Below are 19,131 nucleotides of genomic sequence, written 5' to 3'. Positions count from 1 at the left end.
CTCTATGCACCTCCCAGTATCGAACTAAACATATTTAGTTCACGAGATAAATAATGATTATGAATCAGTAAAATAACGATTTAATTATTCACACCATTACTAAATCTGCTCTATGCACCTCCCAGTATCGAACTAAACATATTTAGTTCACGAGATAAATAATGATTATGAATCAGTAAAATAACGAATAAATTATTCACACCATTACTAATCTGCTCTATGCACCTCCCAGTATCGAACTAAACATATTTAGTTCACGAGATAAATAATGATTATGAATCAGTAAAATAACTATTTAATTATTCACACCATTACTAAATCTGCTCTATGCACCTCCCAGTATCGAACTAAACATATTTAGTTCACGAGATAAATAATGATTATGAATCAGTAAAATAAAGAATCAATTATTCACACCATTACTAAATCTGCTCTATGTACCTCCCAGTATCGAACTAAACATATTTAGTTCACGAGATAAATAATGATTATGAATCAGTAAAATAAAGAATCAATTATTCACACCATTACTAAATCTGCTCTATGTACCTCCCAGTATCGAACTAAACATATTTAGTTCACGAGATAAATAATGATTATGAATCAGTAAAATAAAGAATCAATTATTCACACCATTACTAAATCTGCTCTATGTTCACACTGGATAATAATATCCTGTAGTCTTTCACTAGTCTGTAATCTGCATAAGATTGATTTGTGGCACTGTCACTTTTTATATTTTAAGAAAAATCCAAGACAAATTTCAAAAATGTTGTTAACCATGTTATTTGCATTCGTTACATAAGTGTTTTCTAATTCGTTATTATTGTACTTTGTATAAAACTTATTTCTGTATTGAAACATTTGTACTATCATGTCGATTGTTGAAATAAATTACTTTGAAGTAAACGATTGTTTTATTAAAAAAGGATATGTAAGTATACTAGACTCATAGAAAATTAGTTTTTAATTTTAGAGTAGCTGTTCCTTTTCCCTGCGGTTCTTCCCTGATTGATTTTTATCAGCTCATACAGGAATTGAACAAGTGGAAATGCTTTCACATCGTCCTATCAGATCTTGACTTGATCTCTTTATAAATTCAGTTCTATTTGTTTTTATACACTATAAAAATAAGGCTCCTTTCCCCTCGGTCACTAGTATTCAGTTTCCCAATTATTCATAGTCCCTGCTTCACCTAGATTAAGATAACTAGATGGATCATTTATTTAGAAGTATGCTAGAGGTGTGAGGTTGCTTTAAATAAAAATCTGGTGTGGCGCACTCACACAACTTTCCTTGCCGTTATGAAAATTGATCACCTGACGCTAGTGTTCCCGCGCATCTCAAGTCTACTATTCAAAGATTTGAGCCAGCTGGTGACAGGGCAATAACGCTGGAGACACACATGAGGTCTGCTATCTCTTCATAGTGAACGATTTAATAGAATCAACAATAATTTGCAATTGAATAATCACATTTTCTCGAATTTAAAGCTTATTTTCAATTTTAAGTGAAAATGTTACTGAACATTAATTGTAGAGATTTTCATGCTCAATCTACTCCACTTGATTTTTTTTGTTTCAATTGTATCTGAAGCCTGATAATTGGGAATCTATCTGCATTGATGGGAGCTCCTGAAATTTTTACAGATATCGGACTTGTGGCAGTTGATAGAGCTTATCGATGACTATTTTAGGTATGAATTTGATCAAAATCGTTGGAGCCGTTTCCGAGAAAATCACGAAAAACCCTGTTTTTGACAACTTTTTCGCCTTGAATTGCATTCGATCGAAATTGTTCGTGTCGGATCCTTATAGTGAAAGGACCTCAAGTTCCAAATTTCAAGTCATTCCGTTAATTGGGACATGAGATATCGTGTACACAGACGCACATATACTCATATATACACACACACACACACACACACACACACACACACACACACATACAGACCAATACCCAAAAACCAGTTTTTTGGACTCAGGGGACCTTGAAACGTATAGAAATTTAGAAATTGGGGTACCTTAATTTTTTTTGGAAAGCAAAAAATTACCATAGGTAAGGAAAGTAAAAAACGGGTGGCCGTTTTGTCGCCAGCTTTTTTTAACAAGTGAATGGTTTAGACTCTGTCTTTGTGAACCAGAAGACCCGGTTTCGAAGGATGTGTTCTGTTTGGCATACAGTGTGAACAGAATACGTTTCCAATTTTAAGAAGAAAATTATTTGAATCTATTTCATGACAATATTGTAGCTAGCTATGTGTATCAATATCTCCTCTGTGTAGCTCTGTGGTGTTTTGTGTAGCGTTATATCTATCTATACTGACGCTAGAAGCAGTTTTATTGTGAGGAATATTATTACACTGTAGAGGAGCCTTCTAGCATCACTTATCTTTGGTACCATTTATTTCATCCGCAAGAGATTTGAAAAAAGAAAAATTGTTTTATAGCTTCTTAGGTACCGTTGTCACCATCTTAGGTACCATTATCACGATCTTAGGTACCACTATCACCATCTTAGGTACCATTATCACAATCTTAGGTACCAATATCACCATCATAGGTACCATTATCACCATCTTAGGTACCATTATCACAATCTTAGGTACCACTATCACCATCTTAGGTACCATTATCACCATCTTAGGTACCACTATCACCATCTCAGGTACCATTATCACCATCTTAGGTACCACTAAAACCATCTCAGGTACCATTATTCTCATCTTAGGTACCATTATCACCATCTTAGGTACCACTATCACCATCTTAGGTACCACTATCACCATCTCAGGTACCTTTATCACCATCTTAGGTACCACTATCTCCATCTTAGGTACCATTATCACAATCTTAGGTACTATTTTGTCCGTAAGATTTTATAATGAGATTAATTTAATACCCACTTAGGTACCCATTATCATTTATCTTAGGTACCTACCATTTTGTCCGTAAGAGTTTTTCTAGAAGAAACATTCAATGCCTATAAAAGCAAACAGTTAGCTTTATTTCAAGTCACGGAAGGGCACATTGATTGATTTTTTACTTTCCTTGCCCTATCAATCAATCAATCTATCATATGCCCTATCATATCCACTTATGGTTGATTAAAATATTGCTTTTTACTTTCCTTGTCCTATTACCATAGGTAAGGAAAGTATTGCTTTCCGAAAAAAATTAAGGTACCCCAATTTCTAAATTTCTTTACGTTTCAAGGTCCCCTGAGTCCAAAAAAGTGGTTTTTGGGTATTGGTCTGTATGTGTGTGTGTGTATGAGTGTATGTGCGTCTGTGTACACGATATCTCATCTCCCAATTAACGGAATGACTTGAAATTTGGAACTTAAGGTCCTTCCCCTATAAGGATCCGACACGAACAATTTCGATCAAATGCAATTCAAGATGGCGGCTAAAATGGCGAAAATGTTGTAAAAAATAGGGTTTTTCGCGATTTTTTCGAAAACGGCTCCAACGATTTTAATCAAATTTATACCTAAAAAAGTCATTATTAAGCTCTATCAACTGCCACTAGTCCCATATCTGTAGAAATTCCAGGAGCTCCGCCCCATCTATGCAAAGTTTGATTTTAGATTCCCAATTATCAGGCTTCAGATACAATTTAAACAAAAAATTCCAAGTGGAAAAGATTGGGCATGAAAATCTCTACAATTAATGTCCACTAACATTTTCACCTAACATTGGAAATAAGCTCGAAGTTCGAGAAAATGAGATTATTCAATTTGCAAACTGTTGGCAAGTTTTGATTCTATTAAATCTTTCACTATGAACAGATAGCAGACTTCATGTGTCTGCAGCGTTATTGTCCTGTCACCAGCTGGCTTAGATCTTCGAATAGTAGACTAATTTAGATGTGCGGGAACACTAGCGTCAGTTGATCAATTTTCATAACGGCAAGGAAAGTTGTGTGAGTGCGCCACACCAGATTTTTTGGTATTTATAATGTAAGGGGATCATATAAGTGATGATGTAAGGGGATAATGTAAGTGATGTGCCGAATCCATCTCTATGAGACTCTCTTAAGAGATTAATTTGACCTCAAAATAACTATGGAAAAGATTGAATTTAGGTTAGGAACCGTTTTATTGGTATGTATCATGCAAGTGGAAACATGTGATGAATGTAGATAGTAATGCATCTTTATGAAACTAACTGAAATTCAACTATAGCCCTCTCTTAATAACTTTTTTAGCCAAAATAACACACTCTTAATAATCATAAACTGAATTTCTATATATTTCCTGTCGCATGACCTAAGTAATTTCTCAACTCAAAAATATATTTAAAATATATACTACATGTGATATGGATTATGTACTCTAGTGAAGTGGAGCGTCAAATCTTCAACTTATCCATGAAATAGAAGGTAACTGAGGTATTCTGGGTACTGGATACTGCATTTCCTGAAACGGTGTTATTCTTTAATGATATAACTCTCTAGCTAGGAAGCCAATCTCATTTTCATAGGTTCTCTTTTTCAAACATCGAACATTCATAGATCGTCAAAATTTGTCAAAACTACTAGAACAAAAAATCTGGTGTGGCGCACTCACACAACTTTCCTTGCCGTTATGAAAATTGATCACCTGACGCTAGTGTTCCCGCGCATCTCAAGTCTACTTATAAACAAAGATCTGAGGTAGCTGGTGACAGGACAATAACGCTGGATACACACTGCTAATTCTTCATAGTGAATGATTCAATAGAATCAACAGTTGCCAACAGTCTGCAATTGAATAATCACATTTTCTCAAATTCCAAGCTAATTATCAATTTTAGGTGAAAATGTTACTGGATATTAATTGAAGAGATTTTCATGCTCAATCTTTTCCACTCGAAATGTTTTGTTTAAATTATATATGAGACCTGATAATTGGAAATCTAAAATCAAACTTTGTATAGATGGGGCGGAGCTCCTGAAATTTTTACAAATATGGGACTTCTGGCAGTTGATATAGCTTATCAATGACTATTTCAGGTATAAATTCGATCAAAATCGTTGGAGCCGTTTCCGAGAAAATCGCGAAAAACCCTGTTTTTGACAACATTTTCACCATTTTATCTGCCATCTTGAATTGTATCAGATCGAAATTGTTCGTGTCGGATCCTTATATTGTAAGGACCTTAAGTTCCAAATTTCAAGTCATTACGTTAATTGGGAGATGAGATATCGTGTACACAGACGCACATACACTCATACACACACACACACACATCAGACCAATACCCAAAAACCACTTTTTTGGACTCAGGGGACCTTGAAACGTAAAGAAATTTAGAAATTGGGGTACCTTAATTTTTTTCGGAAAGCAATACTTTCCTTACCAATGGTAACAGGGCAAGGAAAGTAAAAAGCAATAATATAATACATATCAACCATAAGTTGATATGTAAAGTTGGGTTGGTGACTCTTCAATTTATAATTAGCTACATCCTGAACATCTAATGATCAGACAGAGGATGCGTCAAAAAAGAGCAACCTTGTGAAGATCTCAACACTGGTTCTCTTTTTGTGTACAGTATCGTAATGTAATATTATATTAAATTTTTCTTGAAATAGTGTGGTAGCTCTTTCCTTGTCTAGATCTAGACATTTTGTCTAATTAGATAAAAAGCCAAAAAAGCATTTGGTCTGTCATACAATTTTTCATATTTCAATTTTCATGCCTTGTATATCTTATTTCTTATTACTTAATTCCACAAGCCAAATCATTTTGACTTCTTTATAGTCTAGTATACCTCTGTTAATTAATATTATTCGAAGTATTTCAATTACTTCTTGTGTCAACATTCCATTAGATTTGATTGCAACCACCTAACACTACTGGACTATTCACTCAAAATTATTATTACAAGGCCTGTTTTTCAATCATTTTTTCTGAGGATGATGCCCATATGAGCTCTAGGCTTGTGCGTGGGTAATGAGAGATGAGGATACATGAAATTATCAATCACAAAAGAAGGAAACAAGCTAAATTCCAAGACAAAATAAGCTTCATTTGATACTAACTTGCTTTGCATTGCCCAGGCAGTATTATTAGGGAAAACTCAAGTTGTATCAACAAGGTATTTTTGAAAATCACTTTGAGTTACAATGTAGATATTCTTTGAACTTTGTGGGCTGAATTCAATGACAGTCTGGAATATATTCCTTGTTACTGTATCACGTATTGTATTGAATAAACGCTCTCCAATCAAGTCAAATCAAGCTTTATTCCATTAGATAAATTACCTTTTTTCAACACTATCTTTTGCTAGAATCTAAACATCATATTATACAGAATATCAGGGAACCGAGCTTCGCTTCTTATTTCTATTTATTGATAAACAGAACACAATTCTCTAAAATGATCGTGTTTATATTTCACAGCTGGCTATACGTCATCTTATGAATTTCGGGGATGCGATATTTTGATTTTTCACATACCCACTTTTTTACTATCCTCAGCTGTTTCAGCCAAGGATGAATTATCCTTTTAATGTCGTTCACCGAGTTTTCCCAAGGATGAGACCTAGTTCAATCGAATCTTTATATCATAAACCTACTATGTTCCAAATTTCATGAAAATCGTTAGAGCCGTTTTCGAGATCCGTTAAACATAAATAACCAGATATAAAAATAACCAGATACAGTATATAAATACAGAAATACAGATGGAATTAATTAATAAATACAGATGGATTTTCGTTAAATAATAATTAAATACAGAAATTGCTCGCTTAATATAATAGGATTTACTATGAAAATATTAATATTAAAATTATATGTGGAATCAGCGATTATAGACACTGATGTGTCTGTATGTCGAATAGGAAGCCAAGTATTTTATGGAATATATAAACAATTATTTCATAATACTAATTTGAATAGGTAACACGATACGAATAGGTGAAAAAACACTCAGAAACTTACATTATTTTCCGAAATTTTCGGTGACTGCGTCACCTTTGTCAACGGTTGTTGTTGAGTGGTGTTTTGTTTGAGTTCCAACGGTCAAGACCACAGAGTTAAACAATATTATTTCCTATGAAATGGCAAAAACTTGTGAGAAGTAGGTTCTGGACTAAGAAGATGGAGGTTAGTCAAAACTCAACAGTGAGGCTCGTATCATATTAGGTTACAAGGCTTGTCCACCAGTGAGATACCAAGTGATCTAGATGCGGGATACTTATAGTTCTTATTACGCTCATTACACTAGAGTCGCCAGCCTATAACTGAATTGAGTTTAATAATTGCCTTTATTAAGGGCGGAGTTAGGACTCTAGGTCCTCTCTGCCACACAACCCTAAACCTGGACAAAGCTATAGACCTATACACCTATTTACATTATAGAGTCAGGACTACAAAGTTGCCGATTCTCTGTTACCACCACCTTCTGTTTTAGATGGCTGTGATTCTCAAGTTATTGATATATTTTATATCTAATATAATATTAAATATCGGGGGACCGAGCTTTGCTCTGGAGTGTAAAAGCATAGAACATTTGTAACGAAAGATTGAATTTATAGTTTATATTTATTTATTCATTTTCTCAGTTGTACAATTATTTTTACAGTTATATAAGGAGGTACAACAGGCTTATGCCCAAAACTGTCCCTTTTCAAATTTATACTACAGTCCAAATCAAAATCTCGGTTGAGCTACTATCACTCATCAAAATAACAATTTATTCACACTTCAAAAAACAAACACATCATCAATTACAAATAGATATACTATGAATTCGATTTAGAATGATATACTATGTTTGCTACAATATTTGTTCATATACTATGTACTATCCTACACTAACAGCATCTAGTTACTTTTTTGGACTTTCTGAAGTAAACATGTTGTTTTCCAAAAAAAGAGGAATAAACGAAATTAAGTTTTTCTTGCTAAATTTTTCTTCTCGTGAGATCAGCTGAATGATCCCACACATGCACTCGTTCACTCACTTTCATTACGGTACCAACGGACGACAAAATTTCCAGCTGTTTTTCCAAGGACGTATTTATCCTATTAATGTCCTTCAGCGAGTTATCCCAGGGTTGAGACCTAGTGCAATCGAATCTTCATATCACAAACCTACTTTGTTCCAAATTTCGGGAGAACCGTTAGAGCCGTTTTCGAGATCCGGTCACATACAGATATATAAACAGATAAATATCTAAACATATAAACAGAAATTGCTCGTTTAATAGTATAGGATATAATAAAGGCAAGAGCTGGCTAATACACGTTCGGGATAGGAAATTCACGAATGACGCATCATCACGTCTGAACTACTGGACTGATTAACTTGAAATTTTGCATATAGATTCTCAATTTACCGAGGATGGTTATAGGCCTATTTTAAATTTAACAAGATCTCAGTAGGTCCAGTTTGTCAAGTAGAGCCTTGCGGAGCACGGGTTACCCGCTAGTTGTTAATAATCATCAAATCCATCTAAAATATATGTAATTTGTCAAGAAATTAGTATATTTTCTCATGATTTAATAATAATACATTTTCATAATTGAGATAAAATATGTTGGTAGTTTATTATGTTTCTTCATAGTCAAACCCAGATTTGACAACAGTTCGGAGGTAGAAAATGATAGAGCTATCTGCTTTGTCTAATGACAGACAAGGATAGCAAACTAGTGTTAATCAGGTGCTGACATTATATCGTGAATCTTATTATAGACACTAGATTCTGGACGCCAGCTGGTGTCTCAATCGGGTCACCAGATTGCTTATCAATCCGGGTGTCCCAGGATTGGTGTCCCAGCTTGATTTACATACGGTCACCACTGGTGGTTCTATGGTGTCCCAGGATTGGTGTCCCAACTTGCTTTACATACGGTCACCACTGGTGGTTCTCTGGTGTCCCACTGGTGACTCAATAATTAGGTGATTGGTGTTCATAATAAAATTGGTGTCCATGGTGGACTAATATAATAAGGGCTATAGCTTAAAAGTTGTTACTACCTCAGATTTATTGTAATTATTATTTGAATAAATGCTGTAAATCACCCCGAAGACTTCTGCTACTGCAGACATTGACAACAGGGTTAACAGCTAGATGGAAATTCGATGAGAACTACTATCAAAAAAAAAATTAATTATATTTTAATTAGCATTTGAATAAATGCATTCTCTATTTAATTCCATCTGTAAATCAGATTTATTGTTCAACAATGGAATATTATTGTTTGGTGTTAAACTATTAACAAAGAACAATAATTGAAGATTGATAATGATGTAACAGCGGAAAGTAACATCGCATTCGTTATAATAAATCTGTTGTTGGTTATCCATCTTGTTTTCACTGGAATTACTATTGTATTCTTATATAACTTATAAGTGAAAAAACACTCCTATCTTTGGTGTGGCGACGACCGTTTCGTGCTGGTGTTGAATGTGCAATACCAGTTATATCAGAATACAATAGTAATAAATCTGTGTTAATAACTACTTCAATTACCATTATCATATCACTGATATTTTTCTTATTTTAATTGAACTCTTCCATGGCAGTTTTTTCTCATTCAGTAATAATACAGAATATTTATCGTGCATTCAATGAAAATGACAAACATTCATTAACGGTGCTGTAATATAATCTATAGTGAGGTCCACGTTATAATGACAGTATTTGATCAACTTTGGTTGTGCTATCCTTGTCTATCATTCGACAAAGCCGGTGGTACTATCCTTTTCTAGGTCCACAACGACGACAATTATGTTTTTGACAGTGTAGAAATATGATTGATTAATGCAGAGAATCGGCATCGCTATTCTTCTATCTTTATCCACTGCCATTATAACGTGGACCTCACTATAGGCAGAGTTATTAGATAGAGATAATCAACATTTTATTTTTCAGTTGATTTTCAGAAAGAGTGAAGTAAGGATGCTGAATTTATAATTTATAGGTTACATCTTAGAACTGTTTTGTTTGGATTGAAAAATTGATTTTTTATAAGATGTAATCAATGAATTATTACTACAGATTTGTTGGATTGATATTGTGGAACTTCTCTATATTTGATAATTAGGAAACCTTTATTAATTGACAATGTGAAACCATTATTAGATCCATTTATTCGATAATGCTTGATGGGAATAAATAATGATTACTTATAAATCATGGTTATTCAATCTCTGATAGGAAGTACAGAAAGGCTACTTAATTTACGTAAATGCCTAACAGTAGCCTTACAGTAAGTAAGGCTACAAGTCATGGATTCAAAATAAATAGATTTTCTAGTTTCTGGAGTTGAATCATTTCTGAATGTGAAAATTCATTGTCTCCCTTCTTGCGAATGTAAAACACAATCACCCTGTTGCACAAACGTCTGTTAACTTCTAATCCTTATCAAATGCCAGGAGAGCCAATCAGAGAACCCTTCTTCTCAAAAAAACCTCTGATTGGTACTCGTGGAATTTAATCATGATTAAAATTTAACAGGCTTCTGTGTAACCAGGCCAATATGTTGTATTTTCTACTGGTGATTGTTCTATCAAAATCCAGGGTTTATATGTTGAAGGCATCATCTTCAGTTGAATGTTCGAAGCTCAATATTAACAGTAGAAAATACAACATTTTTGCCCGATTGCACAAACTCTTTCTGTTAAATTTTAATTGTGATAAACGCCACGAGAATTGAATTTATTGCCAAAAATAAATAATTTGTAACTGTACAATAAGATGGGTATACAATACAAATAGAGATTAGAACATGAGTAGGTAATACAATAATATCAATTTAATATTCTTTATTACAATAAGTACATTATCAAAATGATAAGTAAGGAATTATTATAGGGAGAAGAAGATTAAGGTAACCTTGGCTATTCCTCTATTCTTGTGCTTTAATTATCATTATTTAATTTAACATTGTTTTGGCACTGCCAACATAAGATCCCTTGTGTGTTGGCAGTTAGTGTGGAGAACCAATCAGATAAGGCTTTTTTGAGAAGAAGGCTTCTCTGATTGGTTCTCGTGGCATCCAATCACAGTTAATATTTAACAGGCTTTTGTGCAACTGGTTATTGTGTTTTTTATCATCAGAGAAAATCATAGATTATCATTGTAGAAAATCTACAATTATGAATACAATGAACGACTCCTCAAGTCCAAATCTGCAAACCCGTAGAAATCAATCTGAAAACAAACCTTACTTACGAATCCATCAGTATTGCTTGTGTTTTATCAATTTTTGAAGAATTTATCAGTTTGAAACAATCAATCTGAAATCTAACCTTACGAATCAATCAGTTTCTAATTACTTGAGTTTTGTCATTTTTGGAGAATTTATCAGTTAGAAACAATCAATCTGAAATCAAAGCCTACGAATCCATCAGTTTCTAATTGCTTGAGTTTTTCAATTTTGAAGAATTTATCAGTTAGAAACAATCAATCTGAAATCAAACCTTACGAATCCATCAGTTTCTAATTACTTATTACTAATTACTTTCTAATTAATTGCTTGTGTTTTGTCAATTTTGAAGAATTTATCAGTTAGAAACAATCAATCTGAAATCAAACCTTACGAATACATCAGTTTCTAATTGCTTGTGTTTTGTCAATTTTGAAGAATTTATCAGTTTGAAACAATCAATCTGAAATCAAACCTTACGAATCCATCAGTTTCTAATTGCTTGTGTTTTGTCAATTTTTGAAGAATTTATCAGTTTGAAACATGTTTTAATTGGTTGTGTTTTGGTTTGATTTGACGCAGGTACGCGGGTGACGCGCGTTTCGACAGCCGCTCCTTCCACCAGCCACCGCCAGCGGTCATCTTGCCGCGCGGAGAGGGTATGAGCGGCCAGGGAGGTCGCTTCGGCGGACGCAACAACCGCTACGACGCGCAACCTTTCGACTCCAACCTGACGGAAATAGCGGCGGCACCCGGATACCGCGGCGCGGCACCCGGATATCCGGACGAGTATGCGGTGATCGCAACCGCGTCGGACGCTCGCGCGGCGCGTGACCGCGAACTCTACCCGAACGCGGCGCGCGATTCGCGCGACTGGCTGCTCGCGAACAGAGAGAGAGAAGGTGAACGAGATGAACGCTATGTGTATCATACTTCCTCCTCCAAACATCGGTCACCGAGCAGAGAGCGAGAGAGAGAAAGGGACAGGGAGAGGGATCGTGAAAGGGAGAAGGACAGAGACAAGGATAGACACCATAGAAAAACTACACGGGAGAGCGGTAAGGAGAATAAACCACATCATAGTGAAGATTCTTCTAGTCACAGAGGTTCAGGGTATGACTACGAACCTAAAGAGGAACGAGGGCGGGTTTTGTCAGACCACAAGGATGAACCTGTAGAGAAGGAGAAGAAACGCGAGAAAGACACCGAGGAATCACCCACCAAAGACAAGAAACGAGACAAGGAGAAGAAAAAGAAGAAGAAGGATGTAGATTCGGATAAGAAGAAGAAAAAGAAGGAGAAGAAAGAGAAGAAGGAGGCGGTTGTGAAGGCAAAGTCTGAGGAAAAGGCGGGGAAGGTTAGTGGGGAAGTGGCGAGTAAAGATTCACCGGTCGTAGAGAAGGAAACAGAGAAACCAGTGGAGGTGAATAGACACCAGGATGCCCTCTATGGTGACCTGGGTGACACCAGGATCGATCAAACAGTGGTGGAGTCGTACGGCAGAGTTGGCAACGATTTCAATGCGGTCATCACCGAGGTGCAGATACAGGATGTCGAGGTGGTCCCTCCTGCCACCGATCAGACCTTGGTCGAGCATCAGGAGACCCAGGAAGGTGACGTGGAAGTGGTGCAAGTGGAACCAGCCAAGGATGTGATGTTGGCACCCGTGCCGGAGCTGTCCAAATGGGAATTGGATGAAGACCATCAGAGTGGCGAGGAGAGGAGTGGGGGAGAGAGTTCGTCGGGGAAAGGCGACAAAAATGTTGTGACGTCAGAGGTGTTGAAGAGGGCGGAAAACGTTATTTTCCAGAAAGCGGTCAACGCTATCAGAACGTTCGATACTAAGCGACCTACAGATAAGGAGAAACCTGAGAAGTCGGAGAAGGTTAAAGAGTCGCCCCCTCATGTGGAATCGTCCGTGGCGGGAATGGATTCCGCCCGAGAAGCTCGCAAAACCGGTTCATCCATTCAAGTCACTATCCCCAGCACCCAAACCTCCGACAGAACCGTGGAACCCAACATAGCAAACGCTATAGAACCGGCGCCATCCAAGTCTAAACCCGAGAAAACTAAGCAGATTAGTTCAACTGTTGTTGCCTCCACATCTCCAGTCCGTGTGTCCGCTAAAGACAGGTTAGGAGCTAAGGTGGACGATGGTGGTAGACGTACTGTGGTTGAGAGGGTCAGGTTGGTTGAGAGGAAGTCACGATCCAGGTCCCCGAAAAAGATGTCCGAAAGGAAGGTGGAACGTATACACAAGGAGAGAGAGAAGAGTGCTAGTAGGGAGCGTATTGTTATTGTGGGGAATGTGTGGAGCAACAAGGATAGTAGTAGGCGGGTGCATGAGGAGTCCTCGCATAAGGAGAGAGAGAGGGAACGGGAGAGAGCCAAGCTGAAGGAGAGAGAGCGGAGAAGGGAGAGGAGGTCCAGAAGTGCTAGTCCGAGTAAAATGACACGTAGAGACAGGAAACATACTACTGAGAAAGCCCCGGTGAGGAAGGTGGTAAAGGAACATGGTAGTAGAAAGGTGTCGTCTGGTGTGGTAGTTCCTGTGAAGAAGGAGGGGAGCGATAAGAAGCCTGTGAGGAGGAATGCTCGACTGGCAAGTGATAAACGAAAACCTCCCCTGGATGAAGCCAACTTTGAGCCAGACTATGACGAGAGTAGTCCCGAATCCGAGCCTGAAGTCCCCGGTGAAGAGAAGAACCTCCTAGTGAAAAAATCGGCGTCACCCGCGAAGAAACGTTCCCGCTCTCCCAGTGCTGACAACGTTGACAAGAAAAAACCGAAATCAGATGCTGACTCTGAACAGAAACCGGCAGACACAACTAAAGAATCTGAGAAAACAGTCGTCAAAAAACAGGAAGCAGCAGAAACCAACGATGGATCAGACTCTAGTTCGGACAGCAGTTCGGATTCATCGGTGGAACTCAAAAAGAAAAAGAAGAAGAAGCGTTCGAAGAAGAAGAAAAAGAAGACGAAGAAGAGGAAGAAGGATTCGAGCAGTGAGAGCGATTCGAGTGATAGCAGTTCGTCGGAATCGGAAAGTGAGAAGAGTAAAAAGAAGAAACACAAGCATAAGGCGAAGAAGTCAAAGTCGATGAAAAAGAAGAAGAAGAGTAAGCACTAATCGAGTGCTCTTGAGGTCAGATTTTCGGATATACTTGGAGGATAAAAGGACATTGGACACTAATGTAAGAAATCGAATGCTTTTTTTGTGAATATAGAGGTCAGATATTCAAATTTAATATACTTTGGATAAAAGGACAATTTACACTAAAATATTGAGGAATAATTTGGATGTTCAATTTTCAACACATACTGCGTCTGTCAATGAACATTTTGTAAATATAGAAGTCAGATTTTCAAATATAGTTGGAATAAAAGGACATTGGTCACTAATATTGAGAAATAATTTGGATGTTCAATATTCAACACATACTGCGAATGTCAATGAAATTTTAACGGTTTCTTGTGAATGTAGAGGTAAAATTTCAGATATACCTTGAATAAAGGGACATTGGACACTATTGTTGAGAAATAATGTTGAGGAAATGATTCTAATATAAAATCTCAGACACTTTTTAGGAGAATCACTTTGATTAATACCTCTTTCAGGGAAATTTCATAGTGATTGATATTGAAAAATTATAAAAAATAATTTGGATGTTCAATATTTAACTCATATTGCGACTTTCAATGAACATTTGAAAGTTTCTTGTGGATATAGAGGTCAGGTATTCAAATATACTTGGAGGATAAAAGGACATCGGATACTAATGCTGAGGACGAATTTGGATGTTCAATATTCAACACATAATTGCGACTTTCGATGAATTCTTAATGGTTTCTTGTAAATATAACGGTCAGATTTTGAAATATACTTTGAATTAAATAACATTGAACACTAATATTGAGAAATAGTTTGGATGTACTGTATTCAAAATATGCTGCGACTGTTAATAAATAATGAGTATTAAAACCATAGCTCATTATAGTCTGTTTTAACAAAAATTACCGCAATTCTCAATTTAAAGAACGTGAAATTTGTGAACAGTTTGTATCAAGTTCTGCTGATATTTGAAGTGAAAAGTAGTAATAACGTTATTTTTGTAGTTGAAGCTATCTATGTTTTATTAGAACGTTTCCTTGTGAAAATAACTGTCAATTTTCTTGGGGTTAAGAATGAATGCTTGAATTATGTAATTGAATTACTACATTGATGTGATTTCCATGCTCTATTCTTATTTAGAATAGGGATTTAGTCATTAAAATCGGCTCATCTTGTTAGGATGCAGTGTTGTAAATAATTATTATTCTACTGTTATTAGGTTATTGAAATATTGAGATACTATCTATGTTTGTTTGCTGTGAGAAGTAACACACACAATTTCAGTGGAAAATTCTAGGTTTTGATTAAATTTGCACGTCTGTAGAGTTTAATATTTTATATTTTTTGCTTGAATTCAAATGTGTATCCATAACCAACTTCTCAAATTTTGGAAAATATCATTGCTTCTTATATTTTTAAGAGCAGACAAAGAAATGTGTATATATTTCTTTGTTTTATAGTTGAAAGAATGAATCCTTACTTTTGTAAATTGAATGATGTTATGACAATAATCATTAATATTCTTTAACTTCTACTCTTGGTAACTTTTTAAGTTTTGATATGAATTTCGCTTTAAATAAGTATGGATAAACTAATATGTAATTCATTCATTCATTACCGTATATCACTTCAAATTATGAAAAATAATTAATTGTAAAACATTTCTTGACATGAATAACTTGGTCGTTCTATCAGGAATATCATTTTCTTCCTGCGTAAATTTCCTTAATGTTTAGAATTTTATTTTTTAACATGGAAATTCTTCAATTTTGATAAAAATATTTTTATTTCAATAGCAATTTCATTAACGACGATTTGAAAAGGTTTAATCTTCATTACTGTTTTACTTAATTTACAGAAAAATGTCTATGTTTTATCTCTACTTCCATCATCAAATTATTATTGTTTTCTTAAATAGAAACTAAAACCTTTAAAGCTGAAACCAATACTTTTTTGGTTTCAGGAGTATCTTTATCATTGCTTGAATACCGAAGTTGCTCTTTGAATTGTATAGCGAAATTCACTAGCTTCTTGGAGAATTTAGAATACTTTTTTTAAATTTTATACATCTATTCAAGTCATAACATAAGTATCCCGTGTATAATAATAAAATGTTAGCTTGATTATGTTTGTTTTTTTCTAGTATTTTTAGTGATAAAGTGTGAATATTGTTGGTAGATTAGTGCAGTCTTTTGACTGGAATTATGAACTGATAGAATACTGTACAGATTACACACAAAAATAAATAATTTGTTTTTCAAGATTGGTTTTATTTATTTGCGACATCCTTGTCTTTCTTAGGTCTTATTATTTAGTCATGTAATTTCTAGGGGTTTTAGCTAATTGCTCAATATTCTACCTATGTACATTAGTCTCTATAATGAGATTCACGTTAAACTGTCAGCAATAATTGCCGACAAATTATAATATTGTCAATTACCAATTATTATAATAATAACTATTAATTATTACCAATTATTGGTAACAGTGCTTGGACTTTCACTAAAATGTGTTGTCTGAGTTTCCATTGAATTCCAAAGTCGAAGAATCTATAATAATCATGCTTCAAAATTCATAAAATAACTTAATTAATTAATACAATCTGCAGTGATAATTAAGTGTAATATTCAACTATAATTTGGTGTTTTAATTTTTCTAAATTTAAAATTTGCATCTCATATTTATTTTTGGACGAAAGTTGAGCTTGAACTTCTTACAGAAGAAACATAACCTATTTTTTGGACATGTAATCAAAATTTGGGAATGGAATAGTTTTGGGCCAAGCCTGTTGTTCCTTCCCAATCATATTTATATGATTTGTGATTGTATCCACGTATAAATAAATAATAAATAAAAATCAGGGAGAATAGAATAGAAAATATTTCAAGTACAGTAGATGGTTAAATTATTATTAGGTCAGGCAAAAAACTCAAAAGGGAAAAATAATTATTTCTGAGATTTTTTGACATTCGATTACAAAAATTTACAGTTTCATACAAGCGGAGATTTGTTCTTCATTAAAAAAATTATTATCTGCACTGCATTTCACCGCACCTAGCCTACATCCCTATAGTGAGGTTCACGTTATAATGGCAGTGGATAAAGATAGGAGAATAGCGATGCCGATTCTTTGCATTAATTAATTATATTTCTACACTGGCAAAAACATAATTGGCTTCGTTGTGGACCTAGAAAAGGATAGTACTACCGGCTTTGTTGAATGATAGATAAGGATAGCAAAACCAAAGTCGATCAAATACTGTCATTATAACGTGGACCTCACTATAAAAGATAATTATGTTGCTATTGGAGTTTCGGGTACATAAATTTTTAACTCAACTCCCACAACGGAAAATCGACCAACTACTTTGGCTGTGAGTCCGTACGTTGTGAATTGAAGCGAGTCGTTTGAAAATTTCAAGCCACTACCTTATAGATCTGAGAAAATAGAAAACTTGAAGGCATTGCAGTTTTGTGAGTTGTCTGCTTCTGCTGCCGAGTGTCGTCTACAAATGTTTTGTGTTTTGAATATTTATAAATAATATCAAAATGAATGATGAATTGATAGCTAAAGTAATTGAACAACTAAATTTAGAGTTTGGTAGTGATGTTGAGAATTTGAGTAAGGCTGAAGAAGTATACAGTAGACTACAGGATGACAAAGAAAAAATAGAAAACACGGTAAGTTAGGCTAGAGTTTCTTGTGATTGTTTATTGTTCTGAAACTATTTCAATACTTAACTTTTGTTGAAAATTTCCAGTTACCTCAAAATAGCTATATTGTAAAAACGTATTTTGACAGATTCAATTCACATGGAATCATTCAAATTGGATTTTGTCTAATTTTAGTTGTAGGTTAGCTTGTCATGAGTTTACAACTCTAATACCCGGTTTCACAAAAGTCCGTTAAATTTTAATCATAATTAAATGCCACAAGAACTAATCAGAGAAGCCTTCTTTTCAAAAAGGCTTCTCTTATTAGTTCTTGTGACTTAATTTGATCCCAGTACGAATTTAACATGTCTTTGTGCAACCGGGTCTCTAGTTTCTTGGTGTCCAGGCCCTTAGCCGTAATTAAGGCTCATTAAGGTCAATATTCTCACAAGTGTGCCAAAGAAGATAATTTTGAATAAAATTTAGAATTTAGAAATAGGCCGGCACATCTAGAAAATACCTGAGTCTATACCTAATTCATGCAGGTGAACGGGCTAGAGTCAAGAAAACTTCAATTAATCTTGCCATGCCTGATTTAATAGGTTTATACTATAGAATAACACTACAATTTGAAATAATAGAAAAATACAAACAGCTTCAATAAACAATGGCAGCTAAAATCGAACAACAGAAACAACAATATCATGTTACTTTGTTGACATTCTTCATCTGATTCGGGGGCGCATTACTATCCCCGTTTAGATAGCAATACGTCACAAAACCAAACAAGATCAGTCATAAAATAACCAATCAATTTCAACATGAAATTACTCAAGAAAGAAAAAAACCCGTTGAACCCAAATTTCGTCGATAGTAACCCATATAACCCATTTCATAATAATTTTGAATCCCCACTTTTTATTGACATTCTCGAATGAACCTTTGTTTCACTACACTGCACTTTCGTTGGTTGTACGTTGCTTTATCGTCGGGGTTACAGTACCTTGTTTTTGGCGGTGAGCTTTTACCGGTTGAATTTGGCTTGACGGCGACGTCCTCTTACGTCCCTAGACCTGTCGTCTGAACGGGTGTCTTGAAGCGGTTTTACATAAAGTTGCGGAACCAAAGGGGTGGTAGTACAAGAAGTTGGTTTGGGGACACACATGAACCGCTGTAAATAAATGTATTACAGCATTAATTTCTAACTCTTCCTACAATTCA

The 19,131-nt window shown here is 35.2% G+C and overlaps 2 protein-coding genes across 2 annotated transcripts in view; both read left to right on the top strand.

The window, feature by feature from the left end:
* The window catches only part of LOC111064432 (E3 ubiquitin-protein ligase RBBP6), a 107,317-nt gene extending 91,990 nt beyond the window's left edge, over positions 1 to 15,327 (top strand). Inside the window, exon 16 of the mRNA XM_039435060.1 lies at positions 11,727 to 15,327. Coding sequence (XP_039290994.1) covers positions 11,727 to 14,274 — 2,548 coding nt within the window. The 3' untranslated portion in view covers positions 14,275 to 15,327. The remainder of the gene's footprint in view (positions 1 to 11,726) is intronic.
* A 2,389-nt stretch (positions 15,328 to 17,716) lies between these two features.
* LOC111064194 (RAD50-interacting protein 1) overlaps positions 17,717 to 19,131 on the top strand; it is a 41,669-nt gene continuing 40,254 nt past the window's right edge. Inside the window, exon 1 of the mRNA XM_039433808.1 lies at positions 17,717 to 17,937. Coding sequence (XP_039289742.1) covers positions 17,806 to 17,937 — 132 coding nt within the window. The 5' untranslated portion in view covers positions 17,717 to 17,805. The remainder of the gene's footprint in view (positions 17,938 to 19,131) is intronic.

The sequence above is a fragment of the Nilaparvata lugens genome, chromosome 8 (assembly GCF_014356525.2).
Source record: "Nilaparvata lugens isolate BPH chromosome 8, ASM1435652v1, whole genome shotgun sequence".
Taxonomy (NCBI): Eukaryota; Metazoa; Arthropoda; class Insecta; order Hemiptera; family Delphacidae; genus Nilaparvata; species Nilaparvata lugens.
Note: the sequence above shows the minus strand (reverse complement) of the source record. Positions and strands in the feature narration are given on the sequence as shown.